The 26,863-nt window shown below is 52.9% G+C and overlaps 1 protein-coding gene across 7 annotated transcripts in view; it reads right to left on the bottom strand.

Annotated features, from left to right (window-relative positions):
- The window catches only part of CUX1 (cut like homeobox 1), a 375,507-nt gene that overhangs the window by 78,822 nt on the left and 269,822 nt on the right, over positions 1-26,863 (bottom strand). For 5 of the 7 annotated variants that reach the window (XM_060078727.1, XM_060078730.1, XM_060078725.1 and 2 more), the window contains exons 9-11: positions 22,497-22,545; positions 12,649-12,753; positions 6,290-6,478 (exon numbers count right to left, since the gene is read on the bottom strand). In XM_060078727.1, coding sequence (XP_059934710.1) covers positions 6,290-6,478; positions 12,649-12,753; positions 22,497-22,545 — 343 coding nt within the window. The remainder of the gene's footprint in view (positions 1-6,289; positions 6,479-12,648; positions 12,754-22,496; positions 22,546-26,863) is intronic. The other 2 variants (XM_060078731.1, XM_060078726.1) reach the window with 1 other exon arrangement.

The raw sequence follows: 26,863 nt of genomic DNA, 5'->3' as shown, positions 1-26,863 counted from the left end.
CTGAACTTCTTTAAGCCCCGGTTTCTTCATCTATAAAATGGGGATAATGGTACCCACGGGACAGTGCTTTCCTGAGGACTAAATGAAACAGTCGTCCCTTGTTACCCACGGCGGATTTGGCTCCAGGACCCCTGTGGTACCAAATCTGCAGATGCTCTAGTCCCTTATACAGAATGGCGTAGGGCACTTGGCCTTCCGAATCCGTGGATGTGGAACGTGCAGAGACAAGAGCCCCAACTGCAATACTGAGTGCTTAGCCTGTGGTAAAGCACTCAGTAACAATGGTGACTGTTATTACTGTAGTTATGACTATTTTAACCCTGGTGGGTGGTACTGAATACGACTAAATGGTTCTGAAGACACTCTGTGGTCCTCAATCCAGGGGCTCCATTTATGAAGTTCTCCACATCCCAGTCTGCCACCTCCGAGCGTCCCTGCTGCTCTTTGGCAGATCCATGGAGGAGGACAGATGCCCAGAGCAGCTCTGGCTGTTTGATGCCGATGGCAGGGAAGGCAGCCCCACATCTTGCGCCATGAATGCAGAATCTGGCAAGCGGGTCGCCTTCCTGAAAAGGTGCTCTTGTAAAGGAACACACTCTGACCTTGTATAGAGAGGGGAGGAAAGGTCTAGGGCGGAGCTGGGCTTCTAGCTCAGTCCCACTTGGCTGAGTGTGACCCTGGGTGACGGGCTTAGCCTGTTGGGCCTCACCCTCCTCATCTGGGAAGGGGGGAAAAGTAAGAAGAAGAGTTTCCAAAGGACAGTGGTGAGGAAATGTCGGATGCACAAGTGCAGGCTGCAAGCACTCCTCAAACACGGTGGTTTTATGATACATTAATCACACACGTTTAATACTAAAGAGCACGTATGTGGTTCCAGAACTTAGTAGGAGCTCATCAAATGTTTCTTGAATTGCTAGAAGCATGATCTATCTGAAGTTCTTAAAATCCTGGCTAAGACTCAAATAATGAGGTAATTTAATTTAAAATGCAAAGCATTTTGGTGTGCAACAAATTAGGCACTGAATTTATAAAAGATATCTGGCTTAGTCAAGTTATAACATGGGGCCTAGGGCTACCAACTTAAGGGACCTCTGGCACAGAGACTAATGCAAAGACCCTCGAAAGACCTCGTCCTCCGGGTTGCACAGCAAGGGGTCAAGGCAGCAACACGCCTTTGCCACACAACGGATGGGGCCGCAGAGGCGACTGTTGCAGTTTTCAGGCAGCTCTGTCTTCTTCCTCTGGGATAATCGGAGCCAGGCTTTCGGCAGTGCTGTCTGAAGACCCACAGCTCAGGTTAGGGGTGTTGGTGTGTGACCCCTCACCCTGACGTGGACCCCGGGGCTGAGGGGACACCAGTTAGAACCCAGCGGGTGAGACTGGGCTCCCTGGTCTGGGCAGGGGTCTGAGGCTGACTCTGCCTCTCTGGGGTCTGGAACTAGGCAGCGTGCCCCTCCTTTTCACCTGAACGGGGACCCCCTCAGGTCTCCACTGTTCCTTGGTGAGAGGTGGCAGTTACATAAATTTAGGATCTGCTGAGGCTGGCCTGGGGGAGAAGCCCAGGGACACCCAGGTGGGCGCTGTGCGTGCACTACAGGGAGGCTGAGGACGCAAGACAAAAAAGGGAGACTCCCTTGCCCCCAGGCCAGGGGGTGGGGAGAGTGACCATGACATTGGAGGCCTTGCTGCCAGCTGGAGAAGTGTGGCTCTTGAGAGAAAAGGGGGACCTCTGTGTGGCAACCCCATCACAAGTCACCTCCAACTTCCATGAGCTGTGACCCAGGCACAGGGCGGATGGGAGCCAACTCCTTCTCATGGAATGGTGCCATCATAGTCCAGGAGGGTCCTGGCTCAATATTTCAGCTACTTGGACATTGTATGGTCGGCTAAGTGGGCCACAAGCTGGGGATCATCTGCAGGTGAGTATCTAGATTTACTCACCCAGTGACCAGGGGCACGTGTGTCTAAGAGGGTTCACCGTAGATTCCCACAATTAGCTCCCTGAAGCATTTCCAGTAATGCCCACTGGTTTGCAGCGATTTACTTACGACCTCAATGCAGATAACTGGCCTTGAAGCCTCTAGCACGATGCCCCAGAGGGAAGAGGCCCTTGGTTTCTTCCCTCTGGGGCATCTCCGCTGCTGCTTCCCTGCCCGGGGCCCCCTTCACCCCCCTCCTCCCCGTGGAAGGCTCACTGTTTCCTTCAACTGCAGATTGCTTCCTTCAATCTGTGCTCACAGTGCCTTCAAGATGCAGCCAGGACAAAGCTCAGGGAGGCTCGGCTCCTGGGCTCTCTGATACCGGATGTGTGACATTAAAACTCACTCGTGCCGTCCAGGGAGGGCAGGGGCCATGGAGGGACAGGCCTCCCCTCTACAGCCATGGGCTGGCTGGCACCTCCTCCCCGAGACAGCGATTATCATCGTGCCCACCGCGGCAAGCGACCAACGGAACGTGGATGTCGGAGCTTCACACATTGAGACGATGATGAGATGCTCGTTAAAACGCGGTCAAGGGCAGCCCCAGTGCAGAGGAAACACACGGCCGGTGAGGGAACTTATGTAACCAAAGAGGCAGCGTCCAGAATTAAAGGCGCTGAACGAGTGCAGAGAAGTGGTTGTCGGTCTTTTGTCCTGTCCCCACCCCCCGAGGGCCACAGTGTGCCCCACAGTGGCTCAAAAGGACCCATCAGAACCTCGGGAGGTGGCGTGAGGGGTGCGGAGGGTTGGGGAGGCTTCTGCAGTTTGGAAAAAGGCCCCCAGGTGAATGAAGCACACCTGCCCACCTGCCCACCCGCCCCGTGAGAAGTACTGGTCAGTGAGAAGTACTGATCTTTAAAGCATCTGCAGAAAATATCATTTCTCCCTAGGGGAGATTGGCCTCAGTTAGTCTTTCTTACAAACACCCATCTGAAACCTGAGCTATTGGTAGCATTGTTTCCTGTGCCCTAGCGAGTAGAATGCAGGTGACTGCCGCGTTACACGGCCTCTGTACTGAAGTGTTCCAACAGAAGACCCCAGAATAGTGTTATCAGAAACAGCAGCCTTGTAATGGCAGTCGGGTTGTTTCATTAATTATGAATACAGAATTATCCTTGACAAGTTGCACTGTGCTGCAGTTCTCGTCAGATCAGGCAGGAAGAAACATCTCCCACGTCTGAGTTGGTTTTGATGTCTATCTGAAGGTTAGAGAATGCACCACTGTATGCAGCTAGTGATGGTGAACTTGGCTTGAAAAAGTAGAGCATGGGGAGAGAGACTGGTAAACATCCAATTGGCAATTTATCCTCATAATTATCAATCAATTATGAAGGTGAAGGGAAGAAAGCATTAGTCGCAAAGAGGGAGTGTTTCAAGGTGCTCGGAAAAGCAAACCACTTAGTCCCCAAACGTGTTCCATTACAGAGTGCACCCCCAAGGGGTCCTGGTGGAGGAGACCCCCAGTCAGCTCAAGACTCCATAATCTCAAGACTTGTCCATGGGACTTCCCTGGCGGTCCAGTGGTTGAGACGCCGCTCTTCCACCGTGAGCGGGCGCGGGTTCGATCCCTGGCTGGGATCCTGCATGCCACACGGCATGGCCAAAAAAAAAAAAGACTTGTCCTCCTGCCCTTGTGAGACCAGTGCCCCGCATCCCTTCAGTGACCGTCATCAAGCACATTAGCATTTATCTCCGAGGTCATGGTCAGCGTCATGGTGAAACCATCCACCACGCCAGGATGCTGAGAGACAGCTGGAGGCTGGAGCATCCTCAGACGTAGATCCCAACCCGAGCCCAAAAAGTTGGACAGCACTGTCCAAGATGGAAAAGATGAGGTGTCGGGGGGTTGGGGATGGTGGAAGCGGGAGGAGGAGGAAATGGGAAGCTCAGGGGCGGCTCCCGGCTGCTTCCAGCGGCCACCACGGCTGGGCCTCAGACCCCCGCCACAAAAGCATCAGGTTGCCGATTTGACAGGTCTCATTCATAAAATATTTTTCTAGTAATTGTTTCGCTGCTTAGTTTAGATTTGAGACTATAAATTATACATGTTAGGAGAAAAAAAAAAGCCCAGGGAAGTATCTCATTCAATTAACCTTATTCCCTTGGGCGAGGGAGGCTGATGTGCCCGTTTGGGGAAGGCTGATACCTTCTGCGTGTGGGTTCGATATCAGGGAAAGCTTCACTCCTGGAGACAAGGGGTTAAGATAATTAAAATCAGAGAAGTCTTGTTACTAGAGGACATGTTTTGATTATTAGATCAGATGAAGATATGGGAGTAATAATTTTGGAAGACGTATTGCCGAATTGTTTCATTAACTGCACAGTATTAAAGAATTCCCCCAAGATACGGATAAAGAACATTAATTTGTGAAACTGCGTTTCATTTTTGGTGAAGGCAAACATTAAAACCTTAACTGATTTAGAAGAAATTGCTCTATAATAAAAAACGTAAGGTCTACAGCCTCCCTCTCATGTAGTCAAACGCATCATGTACTTGAGTCGAAGCCTTTAACTGTAACAAAGGAGGGGAAGGCCAATCATCCAATAGCAGGGCCACTGCTGGGGTCAGAAATGGCTCTAACACGAGGAAATGACACTGAATCTGGAAATAAAAAGTGAGTACTGGCACTCAGTGTGCAGGCTGATGAGAGCCTCAGTGTGACCGGGCCTCAACCATCTCCCCATCCCGGCAGGACCGTCTACTCCGTGGGGCCAGGGCACCCAGCAGTTTCTCAGACAGTGGACAAAATCCACCCAAAGAGGCAGAGAAGGATCTAGTGAGGATGAGCTGTGGGTACCCTGGCGCCAGCGAGGTCAGGCCAGGGGGCTGCCGGGAGGACAGACTTGCTGGAGACTGAGTTCTGCCTCAGAAACATGGTCACGCATGGAGAAAAAAACAAAATCTCAATTAAAAAAAAAAAAATCAAAATGGGCCTAACCACATTCTGGAATTACTTTACATAAGAAAAAGTTTTCCTGACATTTTTACAACCAACTCTGATCCACTTTCTTTAGAGCACAGAGACTATAATTGGCAGTCGGTCACTTATCCATTCACACCCACCTCGAATGGGCACTGAGCGGGGGCGGGGGGGCCCCGTGGGCGGATGGAGCGGGGACGGCAGAGTGGATGCCGTGCCCTCGCCGGTCCTGTCTCTTCCCTGTCAAATAAGATACCACTGAGGAGTCCCTGGTGCCACGACTATCTCCACATTATGCTAACTTCAACAGATTGGGAATACCTTAAATAAAGTGTAATTAAAAAAATATAATGTAAAAGGTTCTGGGTTCTGAATTTGGGACACCAATTTATGAGAAGCCCCATGAGGATCTAGCTTTCGGCTAGACTGCTAAAGACGCAGGAGGGAGACCAGCGGCTGATGGTGGGAGCTCCCCGTGCTGAAGCAACACCACGCTCCAGGCCCCGGCGCCTGGCACAGGCCTGAGGGTCAAAACCATCCCTGCAGGTGGGGAGCAGGGCCCACAGGGCTCGGTGCAGATGTGCCCTCCACGAACCCCCGGCTTTCATGTCGTTTGGGCACAGGGCGGGCTGGGGTCTCGGTGTGCTGGGTCCTCCTGCCGGCAGCCTTCTCCAGGAGCCAGGGAAGGCCGGCAGAGCTGCACTAACGCGTCTGCAGATGGCCTGCGCCCCGACGGCACTCCAGCCCATGCGGCATGCTGTGGGCAGGTGGGCACCAAGGATCGGGGTTTCTACAACGGGCTGCATGTGAGGACAGCTGACCAGGAGGGACGTGCCACCTGGGCAAGGGCTGACGGGAGGGGTCAAGGCCCATCCCGCCTTGCAGCCTTGGGCTTCAGGACTCTGCTTCCGGCTGCCTCACAGAGGTCAAGGCTGCCATGCCTGCTGTCAGTCAGGACAAGGTGTTCTCCAGACAAGAGCCCTGATGGAGCTTCTGAGTGACATGTCCAGGGGAACCTCACGCCTCCTTATACTGGTCTCACTGGAGGGAAAGACTTGGCTGATGGCTGGAGCTCACCTGAGATAAAACCCCAACAGTCACTTCGGCTTTCAAAAGAGAAGGAATTTTAACCATGACCTTTGCAGACAACAAAAACGAGATACATGTGTGCAACGGCTACGGCGGGGCAAATGAGTTGGCTTTGAGGCGAGACCTCCTGCCGTGGTCACTACACTGGGGGCCGAAGTGCCCTGATGAAGAGCTCGGGGTGTCAGCGGGGAGCCGGACCCCCTGTGCCAAGCCCGGGCTCCTTCCGGGGCCACGTGGGAGGGAGGTGGGGTGTGCGCGTGCGGCCCTACCCCCCGCCCCTGGGGCCCCCGGCGCCCTTACTTTGAGGGTGCTGTTCTTGGCACTCAGCTGCTGCTCGAGCTGGGAGATCTGGCTGGCCGAGTTCTCGCGCAGCTTGGTGAGGCTGGCCTGGAGTCTCTGCACGTCCTCCACCAGCTGCGCGATCTCCCGCTCTTTGGCGGCCAACTCAACTTCCAGGCTGGAGCGGGTGAGGACCTCTATGGCCTGCTCCTGCGGAGGAGAAAGGAGATGACAAAACTGCGCCGGCTTCGGACGGGTGCTTGGGGTTACTGGTGCTGGCAACCGAGGCGAGAAGCAGGCAGTGCGAAGGATGTGGTTGGTGGTGTGGATGGTACGGCATCACGTCCTGCCTCTGCTTGGACCGCACCTGCCCGTCACCCTCCCCCCCACCTTCTCGTCTGCACGGGGAGCTGCCACCTGGATTCGTCTGTTCGACAAGCATTTACCGAGTACCCACCATGTAGCAGGCACACAGCAGGGGACAAAAGGACAGAAGTCCCTGTCCTCACAGGGCTTCTGGTCCAGTGGGATGGGGCAGGGATGAGATGCCTTAAATATGCTTATTAGTAGCAGAGAGTGTGTCGGATGACGATAAATGCCACGGAAAAACTGAAGCAGGGAAGGGGCAGCTGGGGCTTTTAATAATGTGGTCGGGAAAAACCGCATTGAGATGGTGACATCTGAGCAGAGACCTGAAGGAGGTGATGGAAAGGGCCTTGCTGATGGCTGGGGACGCCAGAGGGGAAGGTTCTGAGGACAGCTCCTGGAATGTTCCAAGGCATTCGGATTTTTTACCACAAGATGAGATGCAATGTCCTTTTGATTCATTACTCTGTTATCTAGAAGCTGAGATACTGTTTGACAAATTGATTCTCAGAGTTAGCATTTAAAAAAAAAGAGTTAAAAGATGTGGAAGATGCATATTTGGGGTTCCTTTGCGCAGGAATTCTTTTGATAATTGCTGTTTTAAAAAACTTACTCTCCACCCCTCAGATGTGCTCATTTTGGAAAAAATGCAGAACAGGAAAAAGGTATTTTTTTTAAAGTCAAATTCATATTTCCACTTCTCAAGGATGAAAGCAGTACTCTTCTCAAGTTTTAGAAGTAATCATAGCTCCTGAATGGTTCTGGAAGCTTGTCTGGAAGTGCCGGGCGGAGCACTTCTGGGCATGACTGAGGGGGACAGGAAGGGCAGGACTGCAAGGTCCCTATGACAGCAGTGACCTGGGGACGGGTCACACTTCAGTGTAGAACGTCACCACCCTCGCTGTCATCCCCTTGCCCCCGGAAGTGCACCGCTGCACACCTTGATTTGGCCTATACTGGGGCAGAAACAGTGGCAGCTACAGCCCCAGTTGGCAGGGGCAGCCCTGCCATTCCATGCATGATGTGCCTGTCACAGGGTTTTCACGTTTGGGGACAGCCAGTCACCATGGAAATAATTTTTCATATCTCCCTCCCAGGAAATTAAGGCCTTTACCATGTAAGAATGTGAACTTTTGTGGGCAAAGAAGTGAGCCCCTTCTGTCTCTGGTTTGTACAATGTTATAAAGTAAGTCCTTCACTTCCCCTGACTTCTGGCAGATCTGCCCGTGGCCCTGGGGCCCCAGTGAGCATCTTCCCGCCAACTTATTAAAGAGGCACATGTTGTCCAGACCAGTTCTGTTCAGCGTGGGCTCCACGGACTGGTGCCAACTCACACACCGTGGCTGGTACACAGTGAGACAAGCACAGAAATTGAGAGTAAGTGTTTAGAAACTTTTATAGCAATCTGACTTTGCTGTGACATTTTTATTGTCTTTTGTAAAACTATCAGTCTGCAACAGATTGGAAATTCAAAACAAAACAAAACAAAACAAAACAAATAAAACCATCCTTCGCCACAGAGAATTTAGGAAGCGTCGCCCTAACAACTCTGGCCAGAACCCAGGTCAGGAGCCAAGGGACCGCAGACAAGTCCTCCCAGCAGTGAGGACAGGAGAGGAGCACGTGGAGGGGGTCCTGAGGAGGGAGAAGGGGGTGTAGGCGGGCTGGTGGATCTTGTCGGAAGAAGAGGGGCTCCGTCTCAGGGTGGGGACCCCACAGGCGGGCACAGGGGTGGGAGGGGCAGGGAGCAGGGCACGAGCAAGGGGTGATCAATGCTGAGAGGCCGGCTCGAAGAGGAATGAGCATGTTGGCACCTGAAAGTGACTGCTCGGGAGGGTGGCAGGAGGGGCCTGGACTTAGCAGGGGGACACGATGAAAGCGATACCCAGGGAGGTTGGCCTCATGGTGGGTTTAGGTTGTGGCACGGTATCTAATTTAACTTATTTATCAATCTTCCAACCTGAGGGCTGGCAGCCATAGCAACTGTTTAAAGTGCTCTTAGGGAAAGAATCTGTAAAACAAGCTCAAGGGTGATCTGGGGTTTTCAATGGGCGAGTGCATATCACAGCAGGGATGAGGGTTCAGAGAACCTGTGTAAAAACAGGAGCTCTCGGTGTGGCCCTAGATCCAGGATGGGTACCGGGGGACGGGCAGTCCCAGGGTACAGTTGGCTGCTCAACTCTTGGGGCCCAGCCTGGCCTGGCCACAAGCTGACCTTGTGACCTCAGGCACATCAATTACCTCATGAACCCGGGCCACAGATGCCTCATTCATGACAGAGCAGACACGATTTGTGTCTCACATAAACTAAGTTGAGATGAGATAATATACCCCAAAGCAGCAAGACCTTGGAATTAAGATAGAAAACATCCTACTCCGAGCCCAAACGTGCTCACTCCCATCTCCAACACGAGGGCATCCTGTTGTCCCATCGTGAAGACGCGGCAAAAATGGAGGAAGAAACAGACACGGGCCCGGGAGTTGACCAGGGGCCGCGGGTGGAGGGAGAGGCCTGCACCTGGGTGATGGAGCTGGGCCAGTCGGTCCGTGGGCACCAGCTAAAAGGAGATGGTAGGACAGGACGCACAAGGTGCTGGGTAGGGTGGGGGGGGGTGAGGGGGGGCGTGGAAAACTGCAGGGGGGTCAGCGTCTGGCGGTTCAGGTGCCCTTGAGATCATTACCGAGAAGGGAAGCAAAGGTGGATTCAGGGACTCAGGACCACTGGCTCCCTCGTCTCTGTCCAGGCCTCGACTCAGCTGCCCCCAAATCCCTTGGGGGCTGGGCCCTGCCCTGGCAGCTGTGGTTCAGGGGGCTGGGGTAGGGCCCAAGGACTCCCTCGTCATTCTGATGGGGTCCAGGGTCAGGACCCTGGCTCGGACAAGCCTTGGAAGGAAGGAACAGAAACTGACTTCCCTCAGTCTGACAACAGGTCCCTGTGGGCACCAGAATGGGGTCCCGAGAGTCTGTCCCAGGGGGACCTGCCCAGGCTCCAGGCTTCAGAGGTAAGGGCCTGTGTTCCTCATGTTTCCAAAGGGGAGAATGAACCCAGAAACCGAAGCCGCTGAGGGAGTACCCCATTAAACTCTGTCCCTTGGAACTGTCCGCCCCCTTCTGCCAAACCGCTTGTGTGAACTATCACAGGTCACGTAAATCCTCCTACAGAGACCAGAACACCGAGGCCCGAAGAAACCAGATAATGATCTCTGTTACCCTGCAGCCATTTTCACAGGAGATATGAATGAGATGCAGGAGCATCACTCAACACGAGGGAAACCTGATGTGCGGTGACGGTGGGCCGGGACCCCAGCCTACGAGGCAAACACTCAGAGTCTAGGCTAATCTCCCCGGGGAGGGTTGAGGGAATGAGAGGCTCAGTTTTGCTTCTTTCTCATCACCCCGCTATTCCTGCCAACACTAAGTGGCCGACATATGCCGACTCTGTCCGGTATATTCACCTGATGGACAGACAGGCATTTAGGTTTAAGGCGGCCTGGTGTGGTGCACCAGAGTCCCAAACTAACATTTGCCTGTAAATACTTGACAAAGGGCCTGCATACCTCCTGTCTCCTTGAATGCACATGAAGCAGGGGTGGCTCGATGCAGGGGTAAAGAGTGGACTTTGGAGCAGGACAAACTTGGGATCGTATCCCAGCTCGGTCATTGTCTAGCTGTGTGACCTTGGGCAGATTACTTAACTCCTCTGAGCCTGTTTGCTTACCTACAAAATGAAGGTAATAAAACCGTCCTCTAACGACTGTGGCATCACGAGGCAGCAATGACACAACCGCACAGAGTGTCGTGGCCCCTAATGCAGAGCAGGGGCTGGCTGAGTGGCGGCTCGCCCTCCAGAATTGGCAATTCCAATGGCCCAATGGCATGGTTTTGGCTTTTGCTGGATCTATAGACTCCACTGTTTCTCTACCTAGTTCTGCCAGCCAAGCCCAACAGACATCATGCCGCTGGCCTGGTTTCCTACGCTTGCTCGTTTGCTCCCCAACAGGCTGGGGCTGGGGCTGGGGCTGGGGCTGCCGGGCTACACGGGAATGTGTCCCTGAGGGGAGCCCTGGCAGGGCCGGCTCGCGGGAGGCTGAAGCGGTGCCATGTAAACACTGCACTTAGCCGATGCTGAAGTGTTTAAGCGCCCCGAGGATCCACAACTTGCTCTACCTGCAAAAACATTCATTTCCTTCTGAAATGTTTTGGTTGCTACAGTCCAGGATGGTGCCAGAAATCCTTTCAATCAAAACATTTAGCTCAGGAGCCCCGGGTACACACAGGATGCAGCACGGCTTTCTCTAGAGGACCCTGAGTGACCACAGAGGCCAGGAGAAGCCGCACCGATTCCATCCTCGAGGGCTTCCTCCTGCCTCGGCTCCGGTGCTGGGTCCAGTCCAGGTAAACTTGGAAAAGGGGACCATGACAGAGCCAAGGGGACATTTCAGGCAAAATTAATACCAGAGTCCATGAAGTACAAAGGTTGTGATGGCTCCTTAAATGGAAAACTTTTCTCTGTAGCCTGAAACACTTAAGTCATGTTTTAGTTAAGGTGAACTTAAAGACAGAAAACAAAAATCCAGTCTTAAAAGGGGTCCTCACACTAAAACTCTGCTTTGGACCCATTCCTGGGGAATAATTTAAAAGCTCCGGTCTGGGGTGGCGGAGGCCCCTGCTGAGTCCTGGCTTGGCTGCTGGGGCCAAGCATTCTGGGGCAAGGGGTTTACACCCAGGGAGCTTCCATTTCCTCATCTATATAAAGAAATAACAATGCCCTGCTTCATGGGTCGGGTGGGGTAGTGGTAGTGAAACTGATGTGTGACCTTATTATAGCAGCACGTCTCCCACTGGACTGTCCTCTCTCCAGGAAGGGCCTGGCTCGTACCTCCTGGCTCTCCCAGGATCCACTGCGGGTCCCGGCACACAGCTAGGGCTCTCCAACCCTTTATTAAATAAAAGGACAGCTACAAGTGCAATTCACCCATCACAGGCCATCAGAGCTGCAGAGACCTCAGGATCACTTACTTCCTCCTTATTCTGCACACCAGGAAACTCAGGCCTCATAAGTGCCACCACCTGAGTTAATCACTGTATGTGAACTAGTGACAGAGTTGGCTCTGAAACCGGGGCTCCTGGACCAGAGTGCTGATGCCAACCACAGTCAGACTAACTGCTAAGGTTGGCTGAGGACGGATTATGTGGCAGGACGTGCTCTAAAGGCTTCGCTGAGAGTAACTTCCAGAACCCTTGTAAAAACCCATTTTATGGATGATGCAACCGAGACTCAGGGAGGTTAAGCCACTTGCCCCAAGTCACACAGCTGATAAGCTGCAGAGCTGGGTTCGGAACCCAGGGGTTTGGCTCCAGTGGCCACGGTCTTAATTACGCCGCCGCTCTGTATTGCGGCACAGCACTGAAGAAAAGAGTCTGGAGTCCGATAGTTCAAAGCCGCCTTGATCGAGCTGGGAAAGTTCCAGCTAAGAGCAATTTTCATTAGTCTTAGAAAAATCAAGAGGCAAAGGTCTGAGATGTGCGTCTGGCTCCTCTTGAATGCCCGCACGTCAGGCGAGATCCTGACTATCACGTGGACTCAGAGCGGGTTGTGTTATTACCTCCCCCACTCCTCCCACATCACGAACTGTTTTCCACTCTGGAAGGACACATCCAGGAGAAGGCCAAACCTCCAATTTTCCCGTGCAGTTCTGCAAGCCTCCAGCCTCGGATCGCCACCCATCTGCCAGCGGTCCACCCACCAGTCTAACTGGGAAGATGCTCTCTTGGTGATGGGCTCTCCACCGGGTGGGCGTCACGCTGACCACTGGGCACCGATGCACAACCAGTAAAGCTCTTCCCTCTGACACTACTGGGTTCCATCCCCAGACTCCCCACCGAGACAGCAGGACTGTTTCAAACATTCCCCCCAAAAAAGGGACGCTCGAAAGCCAAAGAAGAAAGCGGCTGTTAACACACAGAGGTACAGACGCCAGGCGACGCGGTCCCCACGGTGCTGGGCTACCCACCACGTCCGGCGCCTTCTGGATCTGGGAGGCCAGCTGGAGAGAGTGGTTGGCCGACAAGAGCTGCTCCCTCAAGGTCTCCGCCTCTCTCTGAGCCACCTCTGCCCTCTGAAGGAAGTGAAAAGGGTGGAAAGAGAAAGTACATTCAGTTTAACAACTGACAATTATTACAAGAAACATTCATCAATTCATGCCTGACTGACTATAATTGATTTTCCTAAACACTCAACCTAATAAATGCTAGAAAAAAACAGAGAATGTGATGGATTTTTATTTTAAACAGTACAAGGAAGAAATAATTGAGCGATTATGACAGTAATTTAACGCTAGGAGCAAGGAATCCCCTGCTGATACTAGCGCTCCGGCCCACTGAATTTCCCAGACTGAATAAATACAAGTGGAAATGGAGTCTTTTGATTCAATTTCTTTCTATTCTCATAGCCCAAGAAGATTTTATTGCAGGATTACTCCTGGGAGTAATTCTCACGGGTAAACAGTGAATTAAAGACACTCTGGCCATTCTCCTCCTAAAAACATGCACAATGTTGCGGTTGTTTTCCTCCAGCAAGTATTTCCATAAACGGACAGGGTGTAAATGCCACTTCTTTTGTGAGGACCAGACTTATTTCAACGTATTTAACCCTTCACCCGACCAAGTTTTCTAATGCTGAGGCTGGCATTTCCAGCCAGCCAGCCCAACGAGGGGCTGCTGAGGGGGTGAGGCCGAACACAGCCGCCCACAGGGAGGAGGCTGCAAGAGGAACGAGTGGACGCTTCTGTCATTTGCTGTAATTCCCGGACAAGGACACCAGCGCTCCGGAGAGCAAACCAGTATTTCCCACTGGTCAGTGAGAACAGTCACTCCAGTGCCTGCCTCCCAAGAGGGCACCGTGGTGCAGTGGGCAGGAGCTGGGCATTTGGGACCAGAGGGATGAGAGCAGGTCACCTCACTCAGCTCACCAAGCCTCCACCTTCCCATCTGTAAAATGGGAACACCGTCTCCCTCCCAGGGACCTTGCGAGGATTAACACCCAGAAGCGCCCTCGTTCATAAGTGCTTTGTTAATGGGCTTGTCCTGATTTTACAATGACTGAGACGAAACGCAAGGATGGGTGGGAAGCTGTAGCTAATTGACACCGGGCGCGTGGACTGAGGAGTGATCTCTGCTTCTTTCTACCAGACGTACATTCTGCTCATAGAAAAGATGAACAAGAAAAGCCTGGCTGACTAAGGCTATTTCGTGTGTTTTCTTATTTTGTGGTGTGACAGTGCGTGCCTACTAATTGCTAAGAAAGAACTGAAAAGAGAAGCAAGAAGTTAGCCTGCCCGGTACTCGCCGATCCACCTAGTTGTACGAGGACTGGGTTTGGCAGCCTTAAGTGGTTCTACGACGGCGGCGCCGCCCTATCTGCTCTGCATCCAGACAAATTAGGGTATTTCTAACAGTAGCTACTCCTGCCCAGGGTGGTGCTGGTGGCTGCCCGCCCTGCTGCTCCAGGAGCTCTTGGAATTGCACTCAATCTAATTCCCATGGCGCCTGGGCGGGCCTGTCTGTGCTCGAGCAGCCACTTCCCACCCTCCGCTGCAAACCGTCTAGAGGCGCCCGTGTCAGGAAAGGCGGTGATGTGATGGGTATGGCCAAGATGCCAGGGGTGACTTCTGGTTCACGATAACTGCAGGAAGCTCTCCCCTTCAGTGAAAAAGATTTCCCCTAGTTTGTTTCCAGATGAGCCACTCCACGTTTTTCTGATAATCAAGTCATGTTACTGAAAAGTTTACTCTCGTCTTTCTCGTCAGTTATACTCTTGGGCATAAAACCTCCATGGCTCTGCCAGGAAGAAGGTGTATTTTGACATATTTCTAGCCTTTCTGACTAAGGGAAACAGTGCTTAGCCTAGTGGAGAAGCAGTTCTGGAGGCAGCCAAAGAGGCAGCACCCCCCCGCCCGCTAACACTGGCCGTGAAACGTTCCAGAAGCACCAGAGCTGGGGCAGCCCGGGCAGGGGCTTCGCGGCCAGGATCTCACGTGGGCATTTCGCTGTTGGGAGCAGAGTGCTGTCCTATCAAAGGCCGGGGGCTCACAGAATAAGGGATCTTAGTTGTGGATGATTTCACCCTCGGTTTTCATAATTTCTCCAGAGCTTCTGCACTTTGTTCCGTTTCCAAGTTCATGTACAGTCATGAACCTGGGGCCTATCCTCACAGCCTCTTATCACGTTTGACTTGACTTGGCTGCTTCACTGTAACTCTTTAAAAAAAAATCAATTAATTAACTAATTAATTAATTAATTAGGTTGTGGCAGGTCTTAGTCGCGGCACGCGGGCTCCTTAGTTGTGGCATTCAAACTCTTAGTCGCGGCAGGTGGGATCTAGTTCCCCGGCCAGGGATTGAACCCCAGCCCCCTGCATTGGGAGCGCAGAGTCTTAACCACTGTGCCACCAGGGAAGCCCCACGCTGTAACTTTTTGATTGTTTAGGATTTTTATTATTTATTCAGGATTTATAGCCTGAGTACATCAAAAACAAAACAAAACAAAGCAAAACAAAACGAGTTGAGGTGGTTTGTTCCGCTAAACGTGCGCAAAGCAGAACAGCTGAAAGTCAAAGTGGGCCTAAGAGCTGCTGAAGGAGGGAGCGGGTACTGGACGCCGGGAGCTGCTGCGGTGAGTGAGTCTCTGTAGCTGTAAATGCAGCCCAGCTGCTGGCGGCTGAGGCGGAAGGGAAAGGGTGCTGTGCTGGGTTGGCTCCACGGTCTCCCTTGTTGCCAGGGTTTCCTATCTTTCCCACGACCACAGTCCGGCCAGATGAAGTTGTGTTTCTAGAACTGGAATCAACGTGGGGAGGGGGCAAGCTCTGGTGCTGGTTTCTGATCTGGACGCCCAGACACGGGGCCGTGGCTGCCATGAGACACCCAGCTCCCCGTTTCCACTGACGGGACTCCTCCTCCCCTGTCCCTACAGAGGCAGAGCCAGGGGACCGAGGCCAGGGCCCTGGTGGGCAGCTGGCGGCATCGTGGGTGTGACTCAGTGGCCACCCCACGGTGAGAACTGAGCCTGGCCAAGCCTGAGCTGCCCTCCTGAGAGATTTGCTGGCTGTTTCTTACTTTCTGTCCTTTTCTGAGAAGTGAGGATAAATGCTGGAAGCACAAGGAAAGGTAAAGGAGAGGGCACGTGAATGAATTAGGGCACTGCTTTGCATTTTGGTGGTAACTCCAACCAGAAAGATAGAAAGGGCAGCCCTGCAGGACAACTGGGGACCAGTGAGATAACAAAGCCAGGTGCCTAGCGGTGCCACCACACGGTGACAGGCGTCCAGTGAAGAATTATTATTTTGGGCCCTGGTGTGTGCCGCCTCAGGTGGCCACTATTCTTTCCTTATCTTAAAATGAGGAAATACTTTGTTTTTTATTTTATTTATTTATTTTTGGCTGCGTTGGGTCTTTGTTGCTGTGCACGGTCTTTCTCTAGTTGCGGCAAGCGGGGGCTACTCTTCCTTGTGGTGCGCAGGCTTCTCATCGCAGTGGCTTCTCTTGTTGCGGAGCACGGGCTCTAGGTGCGTGCGCTTCAGTAGTTGTGGCACACGGGCTTGGCTGCTCCGCGGCATGTGGGATCTTCCCGGACCAGGGCTTGAACCCATGTCCCCGGCATTGGCAGGTGGATTTTTAACCACTGCGCCACCAGGGAAGTCTCGAGGAAAAATTTTAAAATTTAAAATCCTAAAATTTTTAGGGGAAAATTACTAAAGACTGTAGCTGGTCTTCAGGTTAAACTCCAGCTTCCTTCAACTGTCACCAGGAAGTCATAAAATGTGGAGAAGCGCGGCCCAGTGGGGCAGACAGAGGAGGCAAAGGCAGAGGCTCGGGCGGCTGCAGCCTGCAGGGGACGGCTGGTGAGGCCGGTCACAGCCCAGCGTGCAACGTGGGCCCCGGGCCCAGGGAAAGGGGGCTGTGCTCAGGGGTTCCCTTGGAGGGTGTGTTTCGTTCTCCCCCAGCACCAAGGCTGGGATGTGAGGGAATCCTCACCACCTCCCCTGTCGGGCAGGCTTTCCCCAGTTTACCCATTTAAGGTGTGGCTTTGAGTCCCCTGGTTTTATATGGTGGTGGTAGAGGCGGGGGTGAGGGGGGTCTCTGATCCAGCCTTCTGCCCAACCTAGCCCTAGGCTTTGTCTCTTGTCCCTTTTATATGTGTGGCCATGAAAACCCACCTCTGGGGCCACCAGAGGTGAGCAAGTTCCTTTAGTGACACAGCAGCCACGTGAGCTGGCCAAGGGCAGTGCCCCCAGGGAGATGGGCCGTGGCTGGGCACATGGGTCTGCTGGCAGGCTGTCCCTCCTGCAGTAACTTCCCAGGGCTGCTGGAGCAAACTACCACAGATTCAGTGGATTCAAACAAGACCAGCTTATTACGTCATAGTTCTGAGGTCAGGCGTCTGCTGTGGGTCTCACTGGGGTAAGATCAAGGTGCTGCAGGGCTGGTCCCTTCCTGAGGCTCCGGGGAGGATCTGTTTTCTGTTTTCGGGCTGTTTTCAGCTCCTAGAGGCTTCCTGCATTCCTCGGCTTGTGACCCCTTCCTCAACCTTCAGAGCCCGCAGTAGCCAGTCAAATCCTTCTCACAACCCATCATTCTGATTCTTCTGTCTGCCTCTCTGCACCTAAGGACCCTGGTGATTATGGAGGGCCCACCTGCATAACCCCAGGGACCCTCCCATCTCAAGGTCAGCAGATTAACAGCCTTAACTGTGCTCTGCAGGTAAGTGGACCTATTCACAGGTTGTGGAGATGGGATGTGGACATCTCTGGGGGCCGTTCTTCTGGCCACCGTAGTCCTTAAGGACAAATAACACATTTGGACCATTTCCAGGAGAAGGCAAGCTCTCCTTGGGGATGACTCCTCAACCTGCTCCCCTCAAGGCCCCGGACTCTGGAGGGAGAGAAAAGGGGAGCGAGACTACAAAGACCAGCAAGCGACTTTCCAAGGGAACAGATGCCATCGCTGTGTAAAGTGCACAGCTAACTTCCGGTCACCCTTCCAGATCAACACCCACACTCGACTGCGGAGGACAGCTAGGACCCAGAGGTGGATCCGCTTCAGTGATGCTGCAGGATAGAGGTCAGAAAGGTCCACTGAGAGAGTTATCGCCACACATCCCAAGCTGGCCCTGTGCTGGTGGCTAGAGTCCCATTTGGACCCCCTGCCTGTGTTTCTGGGGGACTCGATGGATACTGATTTGGATTTCTTTTCTCGGGTCGGCCAGGCTGAAAGCTGGATCTACCCCAGCATCACACCACCTGCATAAATGCAGATTGTTACAGCCCACAGACTGCTGGGTCACGATTTCAGAAAAGCCATAAGAGCAAATTTCCCTACCCCCTCCTGTCCCAAAAGCTCTGAACCTTTACTGTCACCAATTAAGACAGTATTAATACAAACACCTCCAAGTTGGACAAAGAGGTGTAAGTGAGACCCAGCCCTAACTGCCCGTCCCCAGTTGGACTCTCTTCCACTTCTCCCTCACTAGAAACACAAGTACTTCAGTGATAAGATAGAGCTTCAGGTCTCAGTAGAACATTTTGACTATAAACCAGTGCAAAAATAATGTTATATGCCAATGAACTAGTAAATTGCTCCTCCTGGGGCTCTCCCCTGATGGGAAAGGCATGGAACCAGATGTCTGGCTGCGCCCGGCCCCGGTACCCCTCCTCTGGCCTGGCCCGCCTCCGCCTCATCGCCACGGGGCCCTGCATCATCCCTGCCCTGACACATCACAACAGCTGCTTACTGCTGTCCTGGCTTCCAGTCTTTTCACTCCCCTCCATTCTCTGGATGTTTAGCCAGAGCGATCCTTCTAGAACTCAAATCTGATTTCTCACTCCTGCCAGTGAATCTCCACTGTTCTCAGGATGAGGCCCTCCCCACACCTGGCTAGACCCCCTCCTCTGGGCCCATCTTTCCGCAGGGGCTTTACGGAACAGCCTGGAACCCCCAGAGCTCATGGTACCTTCCGTATAGGCCCTTCCTTGCCTGCCTGGACGCTGCCCTCCTCGTCCCCCCGGGGAGTTTTTCTCCTCATTGAGTCATCCTCGTTGACCCGTTGAGTCACCGAGTCAGCCTCTCTTTCTGTCTGCTCTGTGTCTGATCCTCCACCTCATACTCTCAGCGAGGGCTGGCCCGCGTCTGCCTGCACAGCTCTGGTGACGGGGAGCTCACTCCCTTCGGAGGCAGCTCCAGGCACCTCTGCATCGGGAGAGAGTTCCCTCCCATCAGCCTCTGCACTTGGCCGTGAAAAAGCCCGACCCCTTCCCTGGCCAGCCCTGGACAGCTGCAAGGCCGGAATCCACAACCGCTGCCCTAGGCCTTCCCCTTTCTAATCTCTTAACATCCCAAGTTCCTGATGTGTCATGTCTTTCTATCTTCTTTCCCTGCTCCCCAAAGAACAGGGATGTCCCCAGACCTCCTTGTTTCTTTCGTGTAAGGGTCCCTTCCCCATCCTGGCCATGGAGTGGAACCTGAATGCATTCCATGTGCCTGGTTTCCTTCTAGTGTCTGTGGTTTTCCAGGACAAACGATAATGCCCCGGGCATGGACTAACTGCTACAGCCGGCTGCAGAATCACCATCCCCTTCACTCCAGAGACTATTTCTATTAATGTAGCCTGAGTGGCTGGTGAGACTTTCCTATACCTCTCCCCACCCCCACTGTAATGGTATCTTCCTGGGCAGGACTTCAGAATTCTCCCTGAGAACCCAGGCTTCCTTAGCAACTACAGAGCATGAGTGTAAGCACCCACTTACAGGTGTTTTACCTCTAATCCGCAAAACAACCTTCTGAAGGAAGTACAAGCAGGCCTCGTTTTACTGCGCTTCACTTTATTGTGCTTTTTACTAACTGAAGGTTTGTGGCAACCCTGTGTTGAGTAAGTCCACTGGCGTTATTTTTCCAACAGCATTATCTTAAAGTTAAGGTATGTGCATTGTTTGTTTAGACATAATGCTACTGCACACTTAAGAGACTACAGTGTAGCATAAACTTAACTTTTATATGCACTGGGAAGCCAAAAAATCTGTGTGACTCCCCTTCTCATACCCGCTCTGTTGCGGTGGTCTGGAACCTGAAATCTCTCCGAGGTCTGCCTGTACTATTTACCATTCCCTCCCTCCCTTTCTCTCGTACATAAACAATTTTTTTTAATTAAAAAAAAAAACTGAATTGTAAAATACAGTCACATAAAATAGACCATCTTAACCATTTTTAAGTATACATTTTAAAGTAGTGTTAAGTATGTTTGCATTGTCAGGCAACCATCTCTAGAAATTTTCATCTCGCAAAACTGAAACTCTGTCCCCATTAAACACTGTAATTCCCCATTCCCCGCTCCCCCAGCTGCTGACACCCACCTACCCTTCTTTTTAAAATAATTAATTAATTAATTAATTTTTGGCTGTGTTGGGTCTTTGTTGCTGCGCGCGGGCTTTCTCCAGCTGTGGCGAGCGGGGGCCACCCTCGCTGCGGTGTGCGGGCCTCTCACTGCAGTGGCCTCTCCCGTTGCGGAGCATGGGCTCCAGGCACGCGGGCTTCAGTAGTTGCGGCATGTGGGCTCAGTAGTTGTGGCTCGCGGGCTCTAGAGTGCAGGCTCAGTAGTTGTGGTGCACGGGCTTCGTTGCTCCGCGGCATGTGGGATCTGCCCGGACCAGGGCTCAAACCCGCGTCCCCTGCATTGGCAGGCGGCCTCCCAACCACTGCCGTCAGGGAAGGGAAGTACCCCCAACCTACCCTTCTACTACTCTCTGTCTCTATGAATTCGACGACCCTAGGGATTTCATGTAGGTGGAATCACACAGTCTGTTTTTTTTGTGAGAGGCTTAATTTTCCTTAGCATAATGTCTGCAAAGTTCATCTCTTTCTTTTCCTTTTTTAAAAGAAATGTAAGCAGTGGAGAGACTTGTCCAAGGCCATCTATGGCCAGGAAGTACCGAGTGAGCACCTGAACCAACTGTTACCGTGGAGGCGGCACCTTTCTTCAGGGTCCTGTCTGGTGTCTCCGAGGACCCGGATCCAGCCAGTGGCCTTCAGCACTTTGAGAAGCACATCAACTGTGCCAAACGTCCTAGTACCTGGGGACTAACTGGATGGAGCCTGAGCACTTGATATGCACAGAGTCAGCTCATCTGTCTCACAAACTAGAGCTTACCCCAAAGTGCCACCAAAAGGGGAAGCAGGCCCGGGATGGGCCTGGAGGGAGGGAGAGAGTGGGTGAGTGGAAACTGAGAAATGCAAATGATAATCCCGTGACAGGGAAGGTTAACCAATAAGGTTTCTGTAAAGTTGAGCAGTGCTACTTGAGTAAGAACAAAGGGGCCAAAGTAAATTAGTTTAGCAAATTAAGGTAAATAAATGCTTGGGAACCTCTGTGAGGTGAAGCAGAAGTAGTGCTTTAGGGCAAGGAGCTGAATGGGTGTATTTGGGACATAAAGAAAGGCCAAGTGAGTCCCCAGGCTCTATCCTTGTTTCCGAGTGTGGTGAATGGCACAGGCGCCAGGCCTGGCTCTGCAACTGACCGGCCACTGACCTCAGTTTCCTCATCTGTAAGATGGGAGTCATAACTACACTGACCTTGGTGGAAAACAGTGAGGTTTAAGCGACTCGGTTCATGTGAAGTTCGGTACAATTGGTACAAAATAAGCTACTCAGCAACGGGCAGCTCTTCTCACCGTGACTAGCACAGCTACTACACAAATCTGCTACCGCGGGTGATACAGTCCATGCGTCTCTACTGAGCAACCCCTATGGACCAGGCCCAGGATACTCAGGGGTGAGTATGAGTGTGCAACACCGAACACACAAAGTCTTCCTGAAAGAAGAAAGGAATCCACACGTTCCATGATCATTCTTATGCATATACTGACTTTCATATTTTAATCAGACTTCAGGATATTTTCATGGGCCAAAGAATGGACAGGGACGCTCTTTGCTGAGTGTCTGTCAAGGTCCGGGTTAGCAATGCCAGTCAGGGGGACAGGCACCCTCTGGGACCCTCACAAGGTGGAGAGCTGAGACCACGGATCCGAGAAAGATTTTCATCCCATGGGGCCACCCGAGGCAAACCGCTAAACTTCAAAGTGCCTGGAGCGAACCAGATGTAAAACTGAGCGGGGAGAGGCCACCACTGTCCCTGGCCTTCTGCGGCTGACACATAACCCAGCTCCGGCTGCTTCTCCCTGCAAATAAATAAACTAAAACGAGAGACCCCTCTCTTTTCAAAGCAGTAGCACCATATGCTGAAGCAAAATGTTCTCCTGTTCTGCAGAGTCCTTGGGGAAGGGCGGGGCTCTGTAGGGTGGCCAAATTTCCCAGGCAGCTGAGTGTTTATAATCACTGGATACTGTGTGCCTATTTCGTGCCGGACACAGTGCTGGGGTACTTTGCGCAAAGCATCGTGACAACTAAGTATCAGCCAAGAGGGGCTGTCAGCTGGCAGCCCTCTCCAGAGCAAGTGGCTTCATCCCGTTAGAAGGTGGAGACACAGACTTTGCTACAGGGTAACGCATTGGTATAAACTCTATGGCATAACGGCTGTCACGGGAACAGAGCAGAGATTTAAGAGACGGCTTAAGGAAAAGAAAAAGCATCACCACGGGATGCCTGGGATGCTGGGACCACGTCAGAGACTTTCCCAAGGAAATCACGCCTGGGACTTTTCACGTATTTCTCATGACATCAGAAAAAGCGTCAAGGTCAACAGCTGTATGGGAAAGGTTCAAGAGTAACTGGCCTCCTAACTTAGAGAAGCCTCTTCTGAGAGAACAGAAAGGGCTACGCTCTTGTGATTTCACGCCCGAAGCCATCAAACGTCCTACCTGGTTTGCTCTTTCAAGGTCCGTCATGATCATTTCAATTTCGTCGGCCCTGGGGAGGTGAGAGGGAGACAGCAGGTTAGTCAGCGGCGAGGGAGGCTCAGGGGCCACCGCGGTTCCAACTCGGCAGCATGACCCACAGGCATGCAGGTCGGTGTCGAGGGAGAGGGGCCATGCAGAAGGGGACTCTGCCACCCATTGGGAGGAGGTGGGCTTGCATCGGCAGGAGAGCCTGCCTGCCCTTGAGAGGCTCCGGTCCCTTTGGGGAGACAGTGCCTCCTGCCAAGAGAGCGAACAGAACTCTGAACAGAATGCTCTGGAAAAACAGAGGCGGCAGAGATGAATTCTCCTTGGGGGAGGGAATCAGGAAGGTTTCAGAGGAGGTGATGTGTGAACTGGGTTTTGAAGGATGATTAGAAGTTTGCTAAGACCAAGAGAACCATGAGCAGGTTGGGGAGGCGGGAGGAGGCTGGGGATGCAGGCTGGGGGGCTCCGCAGTCTGTGCTATAAAACCACCTGGGTCACCGTCATCCTCCCTCAGCCTGCTCACACACAGGGGGTTTCCAGGTGTGCTTTGTTCTCTTTTTTTTCTGCTCTGAAAGTACTTTCTTGAGTGATTTGAAGGCACATACATGCTTCCAACACACAACAGCGTGAGAGAGAGAGAGGAATGCTCAGAGTTCTACCGAGAAGGTCAGTTCCAAAAGTCTGTGGCAGGTTTGAACAGAACGCCCAGGGAAGTCACTGCCCCAGATGAATCCCGATGACGGCCCCTGTGACCACGGCCGAGACTGCTGCCCGAGGAAGGTTCAGCCCACCCATGGAAGAGGGGAGGGGATGTTACAGCTGCAGACCAGCAGTGGGTGTGTGCGCCCCCACCTGCTGCGGCCGCCTCATTCCACGCCCCACGGGGACCTGAGCTGGCTCTGCCACCTGCAGGACTGAGCTCCACCCCGCCCCGCCGGCCTCTCTGCCTGCTGAATCCCCCTGGCTGCCCTTCTGGGCCGAGGCTCCTGCTCCCCTCCTACCCCCGCGGCCCTGTGCTCAGGCAGCTCCCACCACGTGGGGGCCCCTACATAGCCTGGACGTGTGTCGTCTGCCCCGTCACCCTCCACTCCTGGGAACCTCATCCCCTACTTCCACCCCTCCCCCAGTCCTCCTCCAACCCTGCCAGGGGCTCCATCTCAGGAGGTAGCGCAGCTCCCTCTCCCTGCCAGGGTGTGTCTCTTTCACCCTCATCCCTGCCAGCACAGGGCCTGGCATCAAGCTGGAGGCCAGGGTCCTGAACGCAGCCTGTCCTGCCAGCAACGGGCCAGTGGGCCAGTCTACTCTCTGGGACAGGTTGGGGCACTCGGACGGGCCGACTCCAGGGTTCTTCTGTCCCCCAGACCTACTTCTCTGGTCTTAGCCATCCACCCTTCATATAGAGAGTGGGACAAACTACCCAGGCCGTGGCCGGTCTGGTTTTGCCATTTGCTGCATCGTGTGTTCTCTCCTGTGGCCCCGAGGCTTTTCCAGTCTTCACGGCGCCCTGCGATTCAAGGCAATCTCATCAACTCCCAGCAGCCCAAACGGGGTAACAGATGCCTTGTGATCAGGTTCACTGATCGTCGTATCTGTTTGAAATAGTATCCTGCTTTCAGGCTCGTCCGAGAGAAGTCCGAAACAACTCATCAAATGGCCTAGTTAAACGAAGCTCTTTTTAGGACAACTTCGTGAAGCAGGCAGTGTCTCTAAGACAAACACCCAAACTCGGCCCCCGCAGAGAAATGCTGGGGGCCGGGGGCGGCTTCAATTACAAAACATCTTAATGCACCATGGCAAATAGAAACCGCCAAGATCTCAGAGAGGAACTGCCTTGACTCCAGAGGGTAAAACCATCACTGAAAGTCTTTGGTCTTCAAGTGACAGAAAAGGGGACCTGACGGCGGCCAGGACAGAAAGCTTTCTTGACAACCTGCTGATGGAGTGCACATTTCATTGCGTATGAGAGGCAATCAAAAGTTAACAAACTTCTCTTTTAAGGCAAGTCACAACTTTTAAATGCAGTTTTGAACTTTAATCAAACAGTTATTCACTATGTATTTACAAAGTCCAGGTCTACACGGCCACCCACCCAGCCCACCGGCTGCTGGCATCATCCGAGCACTCTCTCCCTCGGTCCGTGAATGTTTTCCAACACCTACAAGCTCCCTGGCCCCGGCAGCGGCCATGGGAAAGGCGCAGGCAGACGTGGCTCCTGCACAACCCACCAGTGCCGCATTTACAGAGGGGGACAGAAGCCCCTCCTCTTGGCTGCTGAGCACCTGAAACAAGACCTCCAGGTGCCCCATCTTCCTTCTCTCTGGAGCACATCAGGGAGCTGGTGGCTGCAGGACCCAACAGGTGGCCAGGGGAACGGCCTGGGCTCGGGGAGCAGAGATCCCGAGCATGGGGTCTCAGGGAGGGTTTTCTGAATCTCTCCTGTTGGGTCCTTCATGAGTCCTTTCTGGCTAATTTTTTTTTTTTTTTTTTCGGTACGCGGGCCTCTCACTGTTGTGGCCTCTCCCGTTGCGGAGCACAGGCTCCGGATGCGCAGGCCCAGCGGCCATGGCTCACGGGCCCAGCCGCTCCACGGCATGTGGGATCTTCCCGGACCGGGGCACGAACCCATGTCCCCTGCATCGGCAGGCGGACTCTCAACCACTGAGCCACCAGGGAAGCCCAATTCTGGCTAATTTATCTTTGTCATTCAGATATTTCTTCTGCTTGGTTTGGGTATCCTATTATCTGGCTACTGTTGGCCCGTCTACTTCCATCCTCCATGTTGTCCAACTTTTCCTTACATTTGCTATGTCCTGATCCTTTCCTGCTCCTTCTGGGTGGTCCTTCAACTTGACCCCCCTGCAGTTGTGCTCAACCTGTGATCCATCTCTTCTCTCTGCTTCCTTAGTTTAGTTATTCTGTTCTTGATACCTGTCATTCCCACTCTGTTCATTATTAAATTATTACTTGGTTTTGCTTTATGTTTCCTCGAGTGTATTTCTCATGCTTATTGTGTATGTGGGGCCCATCTGTCTGTCTTCAGATCACATACGCTGATGGGTTTGGGGGTCTGTCTTCCAGAGAGGGGTGTTCTCCTCTGGGGCCTTGCTGTTTTCCCCGAGGGTACCAGCTACTCTTCTTGGCAGGGTATATGGGGGGAGAAGGGAGGACAGAGAGGCAGCCCCGCTGTGTGTCTCTCAGGATGAATTGAAGGCACACAGCAGTGTTCACAGTCTTTTGTTGAGTGAAGAAGGAAAGGCAGGGGATGACCCCAGGCCCCCAGAGTAAACACTGATAGCTCCCCTCCACCAGAAAAATCCTCTGGCCAGAGCTTCACCTTCAGTTCTCAGCATTAGGAGCTGGGGATTCCCCTGGTACAACTCCCCAACCTCTGCTCTGGAGATAAGGGGTAGAGATGTGGCTGCCTGGGGGCCCACCCTCCCCTGTTTTTATCCACTCCTCACTCCTTGCCTGGCCACTGCCATTGGCCATGGGGCCAGGACAGGGTCAGACACAGGCCTGGGCTAAAAAAGAGAGGGATTCCCAGGGGTCTGGCTTCACCTAGAGGCTAGACTGGCAAAGCTGGGACCTGCCGGGTCTGGGAAGTGGCATCCAGATCTGGCCAGATTTAGGGGGCCTGGGTGGGCTTGAGTACCTCCTCAGGTGAATGGTTTTGGATGGTCATTAGAATGCTTCATATCCAGAAAACAAGGTATCATCTCCAAAAGATTTCATGTCACTTATTAAAAATTAGTCACATTTAAACAGGAAGGTGTCTTCTTGGCAGTCTGAGGCAATCCCTGGAAATGAATTTCAAGTTTTTCCATCTTCTCATCAGTTTAACTTTGGTTACTAAGCAACTGCTAAGCTGACCAAAATATTGAATGTGATAACAAGTGCGGCCCTTACCTTTCATTACGAGAACAAGTCTCATATTTCCAGAGCTTTCAGCCCATAATGCCCACACTGAGCCCTGCTGTTACAGAGTCGGGCAGTTCAACACCAGGTACCCTGGCGAAAGCAGGGCCCAGAGGGGCTGCAGTTCCCCTTCGCGGATGGGACCAGAAGCCACAGAAAGAGGCAGTGGAAGGAAGCAGGGATGCAGTGGGTGAGGAAGAGTTCAGATGATCATTTTAAAAGTCTGTAGGCTCGTGATTCACTTTCCCAAGGGGCACGCTTTTTAAAAGGTGAGAGAAAAATACAACTGGCTGGGTACTGAAATGTGATCAGGGCTTCTGGAGACGGGAAGCGCAGCCCTTGGTGCTGGCCGACCCGCCGGTGCTGGCTGCATTTTAGAACCCGTCTGCCACCGGGCCTGTATGACCCACTTCTCGCCAAACTGCTGC

This window comes from Mesoplodon densirostris, chromosome 16, assembly GCF_025265405.1.
Source record: "Mesoplodon densirostris isolate mMesDen1 chromosome 16, mMesDen1 primary haplotype, whole genome shotgun sequence".
Taxonomy (NCBI): Eukaryota; Metazoa; Chordata; class Mammalia; order Artiodactyla; family Ziphiidae; genus Mesoplodon; species Mesoplodon densirostris.
Note: the sequence above shows the minus strand (reverse complement) of the source record. Positions and strands in the feature narration are given on the sequence as shown.